Below are 18,054 nucleotides of genomic sequence, written 5' to 3'. Positions count from 1 at the left end.
GAGTGTGTGCGTACTAGGCGTCTAACACGTGACAACAAAATAGAAACAGACTTCAGCACACAGACGCGCTTGTTTCCACGACGACAACTGCAAACATGGGGGCTGTGGTGGGTTCGCTGACCATGCAGACCAAGACGAGGAGGTTGTCCAGGGGTGAGGGAATACACATGCACACGCACACACACGCACACACACGCACACACACGCATGTGGACACCCTCATAAACATGAACACAATGCAAACACAGGCATGGACAGTGAAACTTTTAACAACGTGTCTTATTGTACCTCGCAGACACACTCAAATATACTGCGCACGTACGCGAGCTGCTAAACAGAGATTAATCACTGCTGCTATTTCGGTGAAGATGCAGTGAAAGAAAGAGGGCATATGGTTCCTGGTGTTTTGTGTGTGTGTGTGTGTGTGTGTGTGTATGAGAGAAAGAAAGAGAGCGCAACAGGTGTTCCCAAAGGAAAAAAGAGCATATTTTTTATTGTACAACAAAGTTTAAGTGTGACAGTGTGAGTGCGCACCACTCTAATTGTTGTTCAGCTTTAATGACAGAGCAGACCGAGGGAGGAGTATGAGAGAAATCTTGTGTGTGTGTGTGTGTGTGTGTGTGTGTGTGTGTGTGTGTGTGTGTGTGTGTGTGTGTGTGTGTGTGTGTGTGTGTGTGTGTGTGTGTGTGTGTGTGTGTGTGTGTGTGTGTGTGTGTGTGTGTGTGTGTGTGTGTGTGTGTGTGTGTGTGTGTGTGTGTGTGTGTGTGTGTGTGTGTGTGTGTGTGTGTGTGTGTGTGTGTTGCAGTCTGTGAGAATTGACGCTGGTAAATACACACATGTCGAAGGTATTTGTCACTCTGCTCACACACTGTTTTTCCGTCTTGCTGTTACCTTGGAAGCACTGTAGCCATGGCAACAATAGATGTCAGTTTTGGGGCGGGTGGGGGTTTGATGAGATTGGGGTTTTCCTAAGTAAGACAAGGCCATGTGAAAGAGACTGACATAATGAGAGATGCAAACATGCAGATGATTTTTGTATGAAGACCTGTTGCCTGGAAGAAGTGTTACTCCCTCTGTACTAGTTATAATAAAAGCCTGTAAACCACATTCATATAAATCGGGCCTAAAACCTATTTGTTGAGGCAGGCCATTATCGGGTTTTCTGTGCAAATTAGGCCATACACATTTTCCAAGTGAGTGCATATGGCATCTTTTTTTCACTCCACAAGCAACAAACACATTTCCCCTGGGGTGTAAAAATGAAAGGTGTAAATGTGCTTGTCTAAATAATAAGGCGATTGTAGATTCACTGACATTATGCAAAACTGACAGGTTCTGCAAAACTAAAACAAGCCTTTTTTACCTCTACAGTTGTTCTGCAACACATGAAAGAATGGGATGTACCTTAGGCTATTTGCAGGTTGTTCTAATTCTAGTGTTGTGTTGTTGTACTTGAGCGTCTCTCCCTCTCTTTCCCTAACATGCTGGCTATATGCAGGATTAATACAGCATGTGTGTAGCGTGTTTTGGGATGCTGCAGATAACTTGCTATCCAGGATCCTGACACTGACAGGGAGACAGTGCACGGCTGTAATAGTGTGTGATTAGATTCCTGCAATGATTGATCCTTTGAGCACAAGCTCATCGCTGTGCTCTGGAGAAGAAAAGAAACCCTGCTTTGTCGTGTTTGCCCCCTGCTCCTTCTTCTGTTTTCATCAAGGATGCGTGTTGTTTCTCTGCGTTTTCTGTCAGGTGTTCTTTTCTCCAGCCTCTCTTTGTCGTTTTCTCCCACCTGTTGTGTGGTCTGCCTTGTTTAGCCTGGCAAGCTCGCTGCTGCTTTCTTTCACATGTGTTTTGGCCTCTGACAACCCATCTCTTCAGCAACATTCTCACCTTGCATTTTTCTCCCCTCCCTTATGAATTTTTCATTTCCTTTGCAGCCCCTATATCTCCTTTCCTTCTCCGTCACTCATCTGCCTTATTCTTGCTTCCTGCTTCCTCCCTCCCGACCCTCAACATTTAATTTTTATGCTTTTTTCTAACATTTCAAATCCTTTTCCATTTTACCCCTCTCCTTTGTCCTCTCCCTGTTGCTTGGCCCTTTTCTTCTTCGTTTTTTTTCTCTCTCTCTTGTCTTCTAATTTTCGCCATAAACTGCTCCCTTCCCTCTTTCCTCTCTCTCATATGCCTCCATTCTTTCTCTCATTTGCTTCCTTTCTCTATCACCCACACTCCCATTAGCTGGTGTGAGTGCTTATTAAGTCATCTTGTCATTCTCCTCTCTTAGCATCCAGCTGTGTGTGTGTGTGTGTGTGTGTGTGTGTGTGTGTGTGTGTGTGTGTGTGTGTGTGTGTGTGTGTGTGTGTGTGTGTGTGTGTGTGTGTGTGTGTGTGTGTGTGTGTGTGTGTGTGTGTGTGTGTGTGTGTGTGTGTGTGTGTGTGTGTGTGTGTGTGTGTGTGTGTGTGTGTGTGTGTGTACTCTCAAACTGAATATTGGCATGGTCATGCGTGTGTAAATTAGCAGTATTTGACACACTTATATCCCAAATATAAGTGGCACTCTAATATGAGGAAGTGACATTTGGTGGATTAATAGCGTGCGTGCCTTGACAGTAAACAAACACTGCAAACACCCTCCAGCTCTTCAGTCTTCACTCACAGGCCAAGGATTAGTAAGCAAACAGATGTGTGTGAGCATGCAAGCATGGGAGTGTGTATGTATTATATTACACATGGGTTCTTAATGTTTTATCTCTGACCCTGAAATAATGTCTTCAAGTGTGTCTTGTTCGAGGGTCCGCCACAGTGTGATTGTGTGTGTCTTCAAGCAGAGTGAGCTAAAGGCCACTCAGGGATTGGGCTCATGTCCACTGGCTTGGATGTTCACTGTGGAAAACAATGCGTCTCAGAAACAGCGAGTTGCCTTGCAACATGATTAAATTGTGTAGATTTTGCATGGTGTAAACAGGACTGTTGCAGCTTAAATCCATTGTTTAAGATACTTCCTCCATTTACCCAGGGAGCCCATGGCCAGTAGAGCAGCTACTTTCTTGGAGAGCACTCTCTGACATTATAGAGGCCGGTGAGAGCGAGCCCTCTCCATCGCCGCCAGGACGGCAGATTAAGCAAATTCAGATTATGCAAATTACACTTTCTGGCAAGGATTACAGGACACTGTACTAGAAGGAAAGAGAGAGCAAGGCAGAGAGAGATAAGAAAGCAGGATTCAGCGGGCAACAGAAGAAAGGAAACGATAGAGGAGAATTGAGAGCTAACATTACTGTATATGAGAGCCAGTTACAGGAAAGCTGGGAGTTAAGCCCTGTTTCTGGGCTGGAAGTGGAAGTGTGTGTCTGTTGATGTAAGAGTTGTTTTTAATGGCTGGCTGGGGAGAGTGACAAGCTGTCTTTTGTTTGCTGACAGTTCAGGTCACGGCTTAATACTGAAAACAAACTGAAATGAGTTCAGGGTTTTGGCCACTGTCAAACAGACAGAAGGGAAGATCTCAAGACGTTTTTTAGGTCACTTTTTGGAACCGGCAAGATTTACAGTTTTAGTTTAAAACTAAGAATGAATCATGCATTTTTATAAAATGTTATAATACGGCATACAGAACATATAGCATCAAACAACTATTTGCTATGTAAAGATAGTGGAGTCACGTCTACCTGAGCAGAAAACGTGCCCCACTGGCTATCTAATGGCTGCCGCTCTGGCAAAAACCACTAAAAACGAGTCGCAGCATTTTCGCAGAAACCTAATGCTCATCCTCCAGTTCTCCTGCAGGTTATCACTGTTAGCTCTGTTTGAACTGTTTTCGCTCTTAGCATTTAATAGTTTATAGTAGTATGTACGACAAAGACTCTATCAGATTAATTTTACATTTTAAAAGAGATTTCAGAGGTTTCCTGAATAAGAATCTCTAAACCGCTGTCAGTTTCAAGTTATTCACATAAAAAAAAATAGAAAACAGAATACTCTTGGACTGGCAGAGGATAGCAGGAGCCAATCCTCTACTCTGTAATAGCCATATCTGGATTACTGAATGGACACATCACATTACATGTCACTTGAAATACTACGTCCCAAGTTGTGGACCAACGTAGTTATTACGCGTTTAGATGTGAGACTGGGTTGGGTCCACAGGGTCTCCTGGGGCCCATAAGTGGGAACCTCGGTTTTTTCATTTTTGATTTAAAAGTCAGAGCAATCCGGTCAAAGTAGGATTGTGGAATTTTGTGACTTCTAATTTGATTTTGATATGTGAATCCTAAATGCTAAATTGTACGTTAAATGTCCGTGAGCAACCTGTGCCTTGTGTGAATTGATCACATGTGAAATGGTTAAATGTTGTCTCTGCTTTGCTTTTAATGTTGCTATAGAATCTGCCTTTTATATTTCTTTATCATTGCAATTTGCACTGCACCTTCTTTTTTTAAATTGGAATTAGCTTTATGGTGAAGTGTTATAACAACTATTGTGCTATAACATTTGTCAAGATTGTCCTTTAATATATTTGATATACTATACCACATCATTTGTATACTTTCTGTAGAAAGGAGTGTAGCTCACATGAATGGCAGCATGCAGCTTTCTTGTTCATGTTGCTCCACGACAGAAATGTTGCTGATTGGTCACAGTAAGAGGCCGCTGAAGGCTGATTACTTGAACGAACACAATATACACTTAATCATCCTTAACAAGTGATGTTCACACTTTATCTTTTAAATTAAATGCTACTCTTGCCACTACATTTAATTTGACCCAGCACTGCTGCTGTAATCGCAGACCAGTAAATAAAGCAAACCTTCAGTTGGCAACTCTATGGGAAAGCTCTTGGTAGAGCAGAGCCCCCTGCAGCCTGCGAGCCAGTGGCTTCACTTCAGCTGGGCCGTCACAGCTCCTTTTACCATTAACACTGCGGATGGGTGCCAGCTGGACACAGAGATAGTACAGAAAATACACCCTTACCTCATGCTTTACATTTAAAGAATATGGCACATTTAATTTAACAACGAATTACTTTTTGTTCCTATGTTCAGAGCGTTATCATTTTGGCACATAACCCACCAGCTAAATCTGATATACTCATGCAATGAAATGTACAATACGTCTTTGAGAAAACTGTGACGCACACTGGTGTTCTTTATGTTAGTTACTGCTGCCCCCTTGTGGCAGTTGCAGGATATAGCAGGTAATTCTTTCTAGGCAGACACATTATCTATATCATATAAAGACAATGTAAAGATAAGGGGGGTGGATGCTTTATTCACACTAGGTATTCTCTGATTCAGATAAAGAATTTTCAATTCTAGATCAAGTCACTTTAAAAGCACGTATACGATAAGATGAGATAAGATAAGATACAATGTAGGGGAATTTAGGAGTCATAGCAGCAACACTTTATTTAGAAAAGTCACTTTGTAAGCCTTCTGTTGTTCAAGGATGACTGTGTGACTCAATGGAGCCAATTAATCAAGTGCTGATGTGCTCATGAACACACACACACACACGCATGCACGCACGCGCACACACACACACACACAACACACACACACACACACACACACACACACACACACACACACACACACACACACACACACACACACACACACACACACACACACACACACACATAAGGCCGTAGAGCAGTAGGTGTTGTGGCAGTGTGCTCAGGCCGGACCCTAAAGTTAGAGCTCTGTTCCCAAAGTGAAGGACACAGTGACTCTAACAGAGGGGAGAAGGGCTGGGGACAGAGGGAGAGTTAGTGGGATGGAAAGAGGGGCAGGATAAGAGAGGACGATGCCCCAGGGAGTGGAGGGACGGGGGGATAAAAAGACAGAGACGGAGAGAGGCAGTCGAGTGCTGATCTCAGCGTACGAGGAGGCAGGATGGATGGGAAGTTTAAAGGCATGAGAGGGAGAGAGAAACAGAAGTTAACTTTAGAGAGAATTGGATGAAAGTCATTATAGCAAGTGTACAAGTTTAGAATAAGTTAGTTATTGTACATTTCTACTTGGTAAAAGGGAAAGAATACAAAAATAAAAACGTTCAAACAACTGAAGAAATAAGAGTGGAGTTGGAGCGTAATCTTCTGAAGGCCAGTGAAAGAAGTAGGTATCAAAATGGAAAGCGAGGAGCAGAGTGAGAACAGTTTACGTACTATAGCCATCATTCTTCTGTGCTGTGCGGCCGTCAAAATGCTGCACCTACTTGGAGTCATCTCTGTGGAGGGTGAGTCAGTACAACTGCTATCAGAACTGTAATCTAGCACTTGTCCACCCAGCAGAGATGAAAAAGAGTTTTCACTTCTGCAAGTTATTGGAATAATGACAAAAAAGATCTGGATTATTTATGTGTGAAGATAAAATATGTTGAAAATAGATAATTTGTATTCAGCTGTAACTTTCAGAGAAAATACATTTTCATTCATTATGAATCAATGTATTTTTAGAAGCTGCAGACTGGCTGCTTGCACTCTCAACCGTGTGTACTGTAATTCATTCGGAACAATTTCCATTAGAAACTAATTCTATGGGTTTTCTATGTGCCTACTATGGTCATGAATGATGGGTCATGACTAAAGGACGTGATCACGGATACAATCGGCTGAAATGGGTTTCCTCGGGAGGGTAGCTGGCATCTCCCTTAGGGACAAGGTGAGAAGTTCAGTCCTCCAGGAGGGACTCGGAGTAGACAAACCGGGCACCCAGTAAGGATGCCACAGAGCCGCCTCCTTAGGGAGCTGTTCCAGGCACGTCCAGCTGGGAGGAGACCAAGGTGCAGACCCAGGTCCAGCTGCAGGGAATATATCTACATGCTGGCCTGGGAGCGCCTTGGAATCCCCCAGTCAGAGCTGGTTGATGTGGCCAGGGAAAGGGAAGTTTGGGGCCCTCTGCTGGAACTGCTTGCTCCGCAACCGAGGATCAGCGTTGGAAAACGAATGGATGGATTATGGGCTTTCTGTAGAGGGCTTGTTTATTTTTTTGTCTGCTGCTTACTATGTTTTGAGTCTCTCCTAACCAATGTGATCATACATTCAGTGTTTGCTTTATTGACTGAGTGAAGGTGTATAGCTCCTTTGAAAGTGGAATGTGAACTGATCTTGGCTCTCCCACTTGTTTTATTAATGAGGTCAGTCCTAATGACTGTTTAACTTTTTCTCTTTCATAGAGGAGGCTTACTTATAGATGTACTTGGTGGTGGGATGTCAAAGTATGATGTGTGACTTTGACTGATACATCACAGTTTTCTGTATGTGTCCATGTTTTGTGTGTGTGTGTGTGATTCTGCGGTATATGTACAGTATAGGCTATGTCTGGAAACCCCTGGGGTTTGTGTATAATCTCACCTTGAGCCATTACTTTGAACTTCCTCCATCCTGATGTGAGACTGAAACACTGAGCTGCCTGAGTGATTAAATGAAGGGCCTTTGGGGGTTAGCCTCTCTCTCTGTGTGTGTGTGTGTGTGTGTGTGTGTGTGTGTGTGTGTGTGTGTGTGTGTGTGTGTGTGTGTGTGTGTGTGTGTGTGTGTGTGTGTGTGTGTGTGTGTGTGTGTGTGTGTGTGTGTGTGTGTGTGTGTGTGTGTGTGTGTGTGTGTGTGTGTGTGTGTGTGTGTGTGTGTGTGTGTGTGTGTGTGTGTGTGTGTGTGTGTGTGTGTGTGTGTGTGTGTGATGTAAAGATATAGCACTTATAGCTACTTAACAGGAGTTATACAAAGTCACAATGCAATAGTGCACCCACACAGTAAGAAAGTAGGGGGAACAGAGTCATTAGCTGGATAAGGTATTTTGTATCGATAACATTAATCTCTTTTCTCAGTACTTTTTCCTTTTATCAAGATTAATGCTTCAAAGTTCATTTAAATTCAAACTTACTTTTGCTCATAAATCATGAAACAGCATTTGCAGTTACAGTATTTATCAAATCAGAACACTGGACTGGGTTTTAATAATGCAGAGTGCTGCCCATGATTCTCTGAGATATAACATTTGAAGAGGAGTTGGTGTAATGAAGCTTTACAGGGCGCTGAGGTTCTTGCCACAAAGATAAAGATTTCTATTTCAAGAATGTTGATGTTTTAAAATCTTGAGTGCCAAGGACAGTGTGAACACTGCACTCTGGGACACTTCATTAAAGCCGGACAGGAGCCCTTAGAAATGCTTTATTATCACTATATCGGCTGACACCATGAGTCTACCACCTCCCATTCAAATGACTGTCTCCAGATCCTCTGCAAAACAGAGTTATCATCTGTAAACTGACAGAATTCATTTAGCAGGTAAATGCTAAAGATACATGGACATTGTACCTGATGAACATGCAGTCCTTTGAATGGGCAGCCAGCTCTTACTAACGATTATGTGATTTGGTGAACAATATAATATATAATCATTTGGAGAATTTAATTTTTCTTCTCAAGTCAGAAACTAATAAATGCCTTAGTAGAGACGTTCCTTAATGTTTTAAGTGCCGTCTGAATACATGTCAAACATTAACACTTTGCTCAACTGCTGAGTGTTAATGGGATCAAATAATATAGTCTTGATCCCATGGCATGCAGGAATTTAGCAACATTTATCAAGTTATTTATGGGTGAATTAGGGTGCGCATTTTTAAAAAGATTCGTCTGAGTGAGGCCCAGATTCTCAGTGTTTAAAAGCTCAGAGCCAAGAGCCTATCCATCACTGGGAAACGAGAGGATGATAACCTCAGGGCTCTCTTCCTTACTAAAGCAAACACAGCAGGAACAGGCAGAAACAGCATCATAAAACGTACCCTCTTATTAACCACCGGTACGCTATTTTGTCAAGCATTTTACTACTGCACCTTATGACCACTTTATCATGTTCTGAAATAGTAAGGCCATTTCTATTAAATTATGCATAGTTATAAGATTATGCATAATTACATTGTAGATTGCTTCAGGGAGTATGCATGCACTTAGGTGCATGCTTTGGTACTAGTATGTTTATATATTGGCAGTGTAAGATTGTTTGTGTGCGTGCGTGTGTTGAGTCAGGGTCGATGGTTTGTCCTCTCTCCCCTCCCCTCCGGCGAGGACAGTAATGAGATGTTAATGATCGTGCCGGTGAGACGAGGGACATGGAGCTGTTAGACTGACCCCTACCTCTCTTCTTCTCCTCTTCCCTCCTTCCCTTTTCAACCTCTTAAAAGTCTTATTATTTTCTACCTTTTAATGGATTGGATGAATAACATTTTGAACTTGATGGCAGATTATTTTACTGTGTCACATATTTATTTTCTTCTGTTTTATACCACTTTGATTTTCTTTCTTTCTCTTCCTTCTTGCTTCCACACTCTTTTGTTGTGTGTTGTGTATCAGCTATTAAGAAATGTGTACTTTTGTTTCTTCAGACAAAGCTGATGATGACTTGGAGATTACAATGGTGTGCCATCGACCGGAGGGCCTCGACCAGCTAGAAGCTCTAACCAACTTCAGCAAAAAGGAGCTCCAAGTGCTGTACCGGGGCTTTAAGAATGTAAGTGACCAGGCAGGTTCATTACTCAAATAACTATTACAGATAGTCATCCTTTACTTCCAACTATAGGTTTATCTAAGCATCGTACAACCAAAGAAACTGATATTTGGCTAGGTAATATGCTTTTAATGGAGGTGGTTTATTAGACTTCCATTAAGCACCAGTAGCTGTCCACAGTATCAGCTTGGTGTACTTAAGATACTGAAGATGTATTTAAATAATCTGTAAATGATCGTTTTTTCTTTTTTACTTAATAATAAAGTATTACACATAAATGCTCAAGTACTGCAAAAGAATCGGGTATCATTTTAGGACCCTTTTGGTGTCTCTTTGGCCAATTTACAGCTTAATTAAAGCTCTATGTGAAAACTTGACTCAATAGTGACACCCTGGAGAGACAGTCAGGATATGAAATTGCAGTCTGTTCTACTTTTAGTGATATTTCATCAAATTAAACAAAAAACTAAGGATGTTGAATGCATAGCGAGTCTCCCATTAATGTTGTGTAATCCTTTAATTGACTCAATCTGACTTTCTCCATCTCCATCTCCACTCTTCTGTCTCCCTCTCGTTCCAGGAGTGTCCAAGTGGCGTTGTGAACGAGGAAACTTTCAAGCAAATATACGCCCAGTTCTTCCCTCATGGAGGTAAAGAGTGTGTGTCGTGATGTTTGAGTCTATACCTATCCTTGTCTCACAATATTTTTTTATCCAGTGTACTGACAAGTGTTTTCTTCTACCTCCTGCAGATGCCAGCACCTATGCACACTACCTTTTCAACGCCTTTGACACAGCACATAGTGGCTCCATAAAGTTTGAGGTTTGCTTGATTTCTCCTATTTGAATGACACTATTTCCAAACTAACTCTCCTCTGAATTGTTTTTGATTCAGTCCTTTTTGTCTCCATCAGGATTTTGTTACAGCTCTGTCCATCCTACTGAGGGGCACCATCACTGAGAAGCTACAGTGGACCTTCAACCTTTACGACATCAACAGAGATGGATACATCAACAAAGAGGTGTGTGTTTGTGCACTCACATTTCTTTTGTACTTTCATGTTAATCTCACACTTGTTATTGGTATGTGTTTACTCTCCCCTTGTTTCATAGGAGATGACAGACATCGTCAGAGCGATATACGACATGATGGGGAAGTACACTTACCCTGTCTTGAAAAACGATGCTCCCAAACAGCATGTGGAGGCCTTCTTTCAGGTAACAACATCTTAGGCGGCAGACCAAAAAGCAACAAAATAGTTAGTGAGGATTGACTAAACCAGGATGCATCAGTCGAGCACATGCCTCACATTTCTAAAAGCATAACAAAAACCTGGTACTTGCACCATGCATAGCAATGGCATCGCTATGCAAAAGCAACAACAAAAAACTAAACTTGCAATAAAAAAAACAACACTGAACAAAACCAAAACACTGATGCAAAAGGAAATGCGTGAAAAAGACGATTGACATACTCATAGGATAGGCTGCAGATTTAAGTAGGTGGTCTATTTATTTAAAATAAATTGTATCCATCTTAATGAATATTTAATAATATCTTCCCTATAACACCTTTGCATTTCTCCTCACAGAAAATGGACAAAAACAGAGATGGTGTGGTCACTCTGGATGAATTCATCTACTCTTGTCAAGAGGTACTTTTCTTTAGATTCACGTCTCTAATTACATAATACAGAGGATCCCTTTAACTTTGCAAAAAACAGCATTTTAATATATTGCAGTAGCACATGCGTTGTGTAAATGATTGAATTAAAGGTGGCTGAAACCATTTATATAACAAAGCTGTGTTAATGTTATTAGAAAAACCTGTGCTTCCTATTGTGACAACATGCCTAATAAACAAAAACTGCAAAAACCAGTGATAAATGCTCATTTCAGTTTAAAAACTAAAAGTAAACATTTTATTTTATATATACCAAAGGGCCTGTTTCCTCATATTCTTTGCTTTGCTTTCTCCTCTGCACATCTCACTATATTGGCTATTAATTATGGACTTTGCTTCCTTTTTTATCAATGTGTTTGTTAGTCTGCAGTGATCACTGACCATCATTTTATAGGCTTTCACTGCCCCCTAGTGGCCAGCAATCTGAATTAATTAGCGTTTGTTGGATTACTTTCTCCTCACGCTCATTTTTTTTCATTTTCCATCTTCTTTGCACAGGATGAAAACATCATGAGGTCTCTACAGCTCTTTGAAAATGTCATTTAGACAACAAAGAAGAGGTATGCGGTACAAAAGACAAGTGCAAGATAAGAACAAAGAAGAAAAGAGATGAACACACAAGAGAAAAGGAACAGCATAGCTTGCGTTGGAAACAAATCATGGATCTTGTCACTTAAAGAGGGATGGTTGCCAGAAAACTTCATGGAAACCATCTTGCTGAAACATCCATGGAGACAAACGTTTGGGAAAAGATTCTTTGGACTTATACCTTTCATTTAACCTCTGTAACCATTTACCTCTTCTCCATCTCCCTCATTTTTGCAGTCGTTACTGACAGTGTGCATTTCATGTCATTTTGTAAATTCTGATTCTGTCTCATTTGGTCAAATACTTTTAATACACTTGTAAATTGAACCATATTAACTAGCAGGACTGGAATTCCTAAAAGCAGCTGGGAACAATCCAATGCATACTTTGTGCAATCGACTTTAAAATAATAGCTGTTTTCATCGTGAATTTCTGTGTCATCAAAACAAAGCTGAGCATTATTGTGAAGCATGCAAGAGAGAGGCCTACGCCGTATTTAACATGGGCTTTGTGCCGTGATAAATAACTCAAAAATATTCTCAACTAAGTGTATACATTTTGGAAGCAATGGTCTGACAGAGCCACCTCATTTGTTTTCAGACTAAATTCAGACACAGGCCTGTAAAGGTTTGCAGAGCTGAATGTAACCTCAGCCAGCGTGCAGTCTTACGTCTCGTGACAGCTTGCTACAGTCCTCTTTACACCCACTGTGTTCATGTGGTGTCGGTCAGTGTTTTAATGTTAGAACGAATCCACTGTAAATATTTAACTGTTGTATTTGTGGCTTGTTCTCGCCTTGTCTTTGTCTGCGTGTTTCTTATTCTGACTATCTGTCTGTCTCTCTGTCAAATGGATTTAATGTAATAATTCTACCTGACACTCATTGCTTAATAAAGGATACATTTAGAGGTCAACTGGCACACAGATGCAGTGGTGTGTGTGTGTGTGTGTGTGTGTGTGTGTGTGTGTGTGTGTGTGTGTGTGTGTGTGTGTGTGTGTGTGTGTGTGTGTGTGTGTGTGTGTGTGTGTGTGTGTGTGTGTGTGTGTGTGTGTGTGTGTGTGTGTGTGTGTGTGTGTGTGTGTGTGTGTGTGTGTGTGTGTGTGTGTGTGTGTGTGTGTGTGTGTGTGGCAAGTAGCAACATCATCTTTTGGAAGAATTGGTCAAGCTCAAATGGCTGTGTTTCTGCCAGAGAGGAGAGTTTTGTCGTCAGTTCTGTTTGTTAGAAATGTCGACTCGGAGCCACCAACCTTTCACTGTGAAGGAGAGACAAGAGAGGGGAGCTAGAAGAAGGAAGGACGAGTGTGGCAACAGAATAAAAGAAGAGTAGAGAATAAGACAGAAGATGAGAGAGACCCAGTCACTGATTCTGAAGGAATGGAAGCCATGTTTCAAACGAGCCTTTTTTTTTTTAAAGATTGAGCAAGACGAAAATACAGAATAATAAATGATTTAGTGTCAGGCCCACTCACTGTGCTAACTATTGTTTAATAAAGATTCCTTGTTGAGATGTGTTGCGGCTCATCTCAAGTATACCCAGAATAACTTTAAGATAGACTGACAGAAAGGAAGACAAACAGACAGACAGAATAAAGCTGTCAGAATGAAATAATGTGTGTATTGAAATATTGTATAAAATCATTATATTTATCAATAAAATTTTCAAGAAACTAAATGAATTCATGTCTGCTATTTTTTTCACCTTGTCACGTCATAACATTTGCATTTGTATAGCTTATAATTGTTGTGTATTAAAACCGTAAAACCATTTTTATAGTGCGCCATAAAGAGCAGGAGCAAAAGGGGTCACAAGAACAGTTTATATTGTTATTTACACATATACAATGAAAGTACAAAAGAGTTGTACATTTGTGCCTCAATCCCGGAGGACACACAAATAAAGCATGATAGATAATGTGCATATGAAAAAAACGTCACCACCATAACTGAACATGCATCACTCCCTTTATTACCCAATTTACAGCCTCCTTGATATTTTCTTCACTTCTCTCCCCTCTAATCCTGACATCTATTTTCTTTTTATTACTGTGCACAAAAGCATTTATCTCCCATAATATAACATTTTAGTCACCATGTATTGGGCTACTCTGGTACACCACACCTTTGTATGCACAGGTAATTGTGGTGTTGCATTTATAAATGAGATTGGAAGAAATGTTAAGCACCAGAACATTCAAAAATATAATCTTGTGAAGACATATTTTTGTGTATTTGGATAAAACAAAGCAGGATTCTTAACTATTATTTTTTTCCAGACACATTTTTGAGCAGGTTCTCTTATGTATCTGTTTAAACGGGTGTAGTACCAGTAGTCCTGGTCGAATGCACTTATTGTAAGTCGCTTTGGATAAAAGCGTCAGCTAAATGCAATGTAATGTAGTAGGCCTTGCCTTCATATGGCTGGTGTTTTTCCCCTATAGAAACAAAGCCAACCCTTTCAAGATGTTTCAAAATGGTTACTTTAAGTCAAGGGGTTAACACAAATATTTCTCCCTCTTATCCTAGTAAACATAATTGGTACACGCATAAGAGGAAAAATAATGTTGTGACAAGAATTGTTAAAGTTCAGTTTCCCTTTTCGATTGGAAAAAGGCTCACGGTTCCAAAGAACAGAGTTGCAAGATTGACTCCAAGAAAGTTCTATCTCTTCTCCAAAACAAACACCACTCACCATCATTTCCGGTCAATTTTCTCAACCGTCCACTCAATTGGCTGCGACCAATTCCTCATTTATCAGGTCCAACATTTTTTTATCCATTGCATGGATCATAGTCAGTGTTAGTCCTCATGTAGGACTCATTTATTTTATTTATCCTCCCATGGATAATAGCTAATGCCTATCGATTAGAGTGTTTATTCCCTCTCCTCGGCCCAGGGTTGGAGGTTCTGCAGGGCGTACAGGGAGGAGTTATGCGCGCACAGTGGATCCGACACCGCTGATTCGCTGAGGGACTTCTGGAGGGCGGACTGCTGCAGCTGCAGGATCAGGCGATTGGCCTGCTGACGCTCCGCCTCCCTCTCCTCGGCTGTCTGTCTCCTGGAAACAGACAGGTGAAAAAAATATATATTGAAAAATGAATATAAGGATCAATTCAAAAGTGAGGTTATGTGCGGTTATAACAGAAAAAAAGAGAAAGCACGTGTGGAACTAAAACATTTGCGCAAACCGCAGTGTTAAATTCTTAGAATATAATAAAAATTAGGTCAGTGATGTAAAGATGTCAACGTTGGTGTCCTTAGCAAAATAAAATAAAAACACGATTTACAGCAAATACAGTTGCGGTAATAATTGGTCAAAACTACATTTTACTCTGCCTATAGTGTTGTAATTGTAGAAGAAAGTGAATGAGAAGAGGAGGATGATAATAGCCTACTATTGTTTTAATTGCTTGTTAGGTTATGGTCAAAGTTGTATTCTACCGTGTCAATGGGGTCAATTAACAGGAAGTGGCGCTTGATAAAAGTTTGAACTGGACAGCCAAAACAGATGTAGGCCTAACACTTTACGGCAGAAGGCTGCGGTGTGTGTTTCAGTGTAAATGTGATGAACTACGGTTGCAAATGTGAGTCCAGACAAATATGTACTAGCCTCCACTTGGTCCTGCGGTTCTGGAACCAGGTTTTGACCTGTGCGTCTGTCATCTTCAGACTTTTGGCCAGGGCTGCCCGCTCGGCGCTGGCCAGGTACTTCTGCCGGTGGAAACGCTTCTCCAGCTCGCAGATCTGAACCCTGGAGAAGGAAGTACGGGGCTTTTTCCGTTTGGGTGGCGTGCGGTTCTGGTACGGATGTCCTATCCGCCGTGTTACGGCGAATGGCACCAGAGCAGCTGCAGGGAACACACAGAGAGAGAGACCGGTGAGTAGAAGATTTCCTACAGCACCAAACACTCTGTATGGAAACACAAGACCATACATCACAGATATCTGCCCTGCTTGACAACAACTCCCTATTTAGACTGTGTACGCCTTATATGTGAGAGGAAATATATTGTGGAAGATGAGTCTGGCCAATGAACAAGGCAACTCTGGGAAATAAATGAATTCTTATTTTTAAGTCGTTAGAGGAGAAACTGATCATGCTGCTATTACAGAGAGGACAACAGGCCTGTCGGCCTATTTATCTTTACTTTCTCTATGAAACGCCTTTCTTTGTAAATACATCTATTCGTCTTTACCTCTGTGCTAAATACAGAAGACATAACCCATGTTTTATTATAGTATTTGTTGTTTACTTTTTAATGTAGTTTTAAGACGTAGCCGAAATTATCCAACATCCCAATAGGCTATGTTTCTTATTTATCTGCAATGTAAATAATTAACATTTGTAGTACATTTTAACTAGGCTACAGTAATAACATATCAATACATATAGCTGTTTATTATTTATAAACAAAGCCTGACAAAGCTGTGTGATAGTTACACAACTACATTTGTTTTGCTCAACTACGTGATATAGAAATGAGATATTGAACTCCTAAAACACAAATAAAGTGGGTAAAAGGTATTTAATAATAATCAGTAAATGTAGTGTAATCCAGTATTTAAATACAATTTTAAAACTTGCGTCCTGTTGTTTTTTTTTTATTTCAGCCGTTAAAATAATTAAAGTAAAAGCATTTCAGTTGGCTGCTAAAAACCTTTACAAATATTTGGCACAGGTGTTTTTTTAAATGATTCAACAGCAGTTACTAATATTTTAAACATTATGCAATCTTAATGAGGGGAATCCGTTTGGTGTTATGGGCTACCTGATAATCTGTCCTTGGCGAACCTGTTTCCTATCCAGGGGAAGCACAGCCCTCCAAACCCAGGGATAGCGCCCTGCACGGGGGCCGGGGGTCCCAGGGCTGTCATGGGTCTGTGTGCCGGGACTCGAATCACTCCCCGGCTTGGCAGACTCCTGCTATCCCCGTAAGAACCCGACGCCTCCACCGGAGGCATTATACCGGAGAGGGAGATGGATAGCGCGGTGTATGAGGGCGCGCTGGCCCCGGTCTGGCTTCCTAAACTGTAATAACCGTCCCCGTTGCTTAGATCGACTCCACTTTGTCTTCCTGACGTGCGCCCGGTTTCTGGCTCCGTACCGGCTCCCAGAATCTGGTCAATGCCGAAGCTGATGGGTTCGTGGTGAGCCGGTTTTGGAGGAGGGCTCGGCGCGCTGGGTGCTTGCTCCATTCCCGTTGCTCTGTCGCGAAGAGGAAATGAAAAACTGAAAAAGATATACTTTAGGGGGAATCACGACAGGGTCAAACTGAAACAACTGTAATTGCCAGTTGTGTCTCCATCGCGGTCCAGCAGTGTTTCCAGAATCCAGCGTATCCTTGTTGTCTCTAACAGGCCTCTTTCAGAGGACTGGGTCCTCTCTGCGCGCTCTGCTGAAACTTTGATGGGCGTTTGGAGAGATGTGACGCTCTGTCCTCCTCTCTGCGCGTCAAAACACTCAACTCCGTCCTCCTACATCCCTCTCCACTATTCATTGGCTGGAACCTGAATAACTGATTGAATGTTAATAGGGGTAGGCCCACAATTTGGCACAATAACCAAGATTTCCCATAACCACAGGCGTCAGTTTGTTATATATCTATGGCAAGATAAGGCATCACAATGCCTTCCTAGTGAATCAGTTATTGACGTTGTCGTTTTTTTTTTATCATTATAACGGAGAGTGAGGAGCAAGCAACAGATTCATGGACATGTATATGACATGTCAGAAGAAATCGCACCAGCGATCACTGAAGATCAGTGTTGTTTTTAGCGTCTTTAGCGACACACATCTAATATTTTATTGTTTCAACCAACTGGTGTTGAGTCAGTCATATTTCTGGATTCTTCTACTCCCCATAAATGTCTTCACTGTGAACGGGTTTATAAGTTTTGGTGATAAATGATGTCAGTGGGAAAAAAAAACTTTTCCCCACCTAAGGGTCTGATGAATTGATGCTTCTGCCCATTACCACTATTCAGGCGAGACACAAAATGCTCATCATTTGTCGTCCTGCTGTCTGTGTCACCCCTTCAATCTGTATCGTCTGTCACATGCAGACTGTACGTGAATATAGTTTACACAAAAACTAGTTGCAAGTTATAAAGTGCTTTATAACCTGAAGACTGGATTTATTATAAAGGAGAGACCAAAAGGAAGAAAACACGGTTTGAGATGTTTTCCCTTTTATTTGAAAACCTATTCATATCGTCCTCGTCAATTATTAATTGTGGAGAATCATTTTGTTATTTTAGTTTTAAATATAGGCTACCTTTACAT

At 41.2% G+C, this 18,054-nt stretch overlaps 2 protein-coding genes across 4 annotated transcripts in view; one reads left to right on the top strand and one right to left on the bottom strand.

Annotated features, from left to right (window-relative positions):
• The window catches only part of kcnip1a (Kv channel interacting protein 1 a), a 24,433-nt gene extending 10,983 nt beyond the window's left edge, over positions 1–13,450 (top strand). The window contains exons 1-8 of one of the 3 annotated variants that reach the window (XM_079670922.1): positions 1–153; positions 9,381–9,505; positions 10,083–10,152; positions 10,254–10,324; positions 10,416–10,523; positions 10,615–10,719; positions 11,094–11,156; positions 11,684–13,450. The exon at positions 1–153 is cut by the window's left edge and continues 36 nt beyond it. In XM_079670922.1, coding sequence (XP_079527048.1) covers positions 96–153; positions 9,381–9,505; positions 10,083–10,152; positions 10,254–10,324; positions 10,416–10,523; positions 10,615–10,719; positions 11,094–11,156; positions 11,684–11,731 — 648 coding nt within the window. In that variant the 5' untranslated portion in view covers positions 1–95 and the 3' untranslated portion in view covers positions 11,732–13,450. Of the gene's footprint in view, positions 154–5,893; positions 6,237–9,380; positions 9,506–10,082; positions 10,153–10,253; positions 10,325–10,415; positions 10,524–10,614; positions 10,720–11,093; positions 11,157–11,683 lie in introns of those variants that run through there. The other 2 variants (XM_079670921.1, XM_079670923.1) reach the window with 2 other exon arrangements.
• Positions 13,451–13,577: 127 nt separating this feature from the next.
• tlx3a (T cell leukemia homeobox 3a) lies at positions 13,578–17,212 on the bottom strand. Its single transcript, XM_079670920.1, has 3 exons — positions 16,541–17,212; positions 15,382–15,619; positions 13,578–14,829 (listed from the first exon to the last, which is right to left on the bottom strand). Exons 1-3 carry the CDS (start codon positions 16,965–16,967, stop codon positions 14,646–14,648), a joined length of 849 nt encoding a protein of 282 aa, XP_079527046.1. The 5' UTR covers positions 16,968–17,212; the 3' UTR covers positions 13,578–14,645.
• Positions 17,213–18,054: the final 842 nt, after the last annotated feature.

This window comes from Notothenia rossii, assembly GCF_949606895.1.
Source record: "Notothenia rossii genome assembly, chromosome: 3".
Taxonomy (NCBI): Eukaryota; Metazoa; Chordata; class Actinopteri; order Perciformes; family Nototheniidae; genus Notothenia; species Notothenia rossii.
Note: the sequence above shows the minus strand (reverse complement) of the source record. Positions and strands in the feature narration are given on the sequence as shown.

Coding starts and splice junctions, on each gene's coding strand:
- tlx3a (XM_079670920.1), bottom strand. CDS start 16,967: ATGGAGCAAGCACCCAGCGCGCCGAGCCCTCCTCCAAAACCGGCTCAC. Junction 15,620..16,540: donor CGCCAAGGACAGATTATCAG/GTAGCCCATAAC, acceptor TGTTCCCTGCAG/CTGCTCTGGTGCCATTCGCC. Junction 14,830..15,381: donor AACCGCAGGACCAAGTGGAG/GCTAGTACATAT, acceptor GTCTGTTTCCAG/GAGACAGACAGCCGAGGAGA.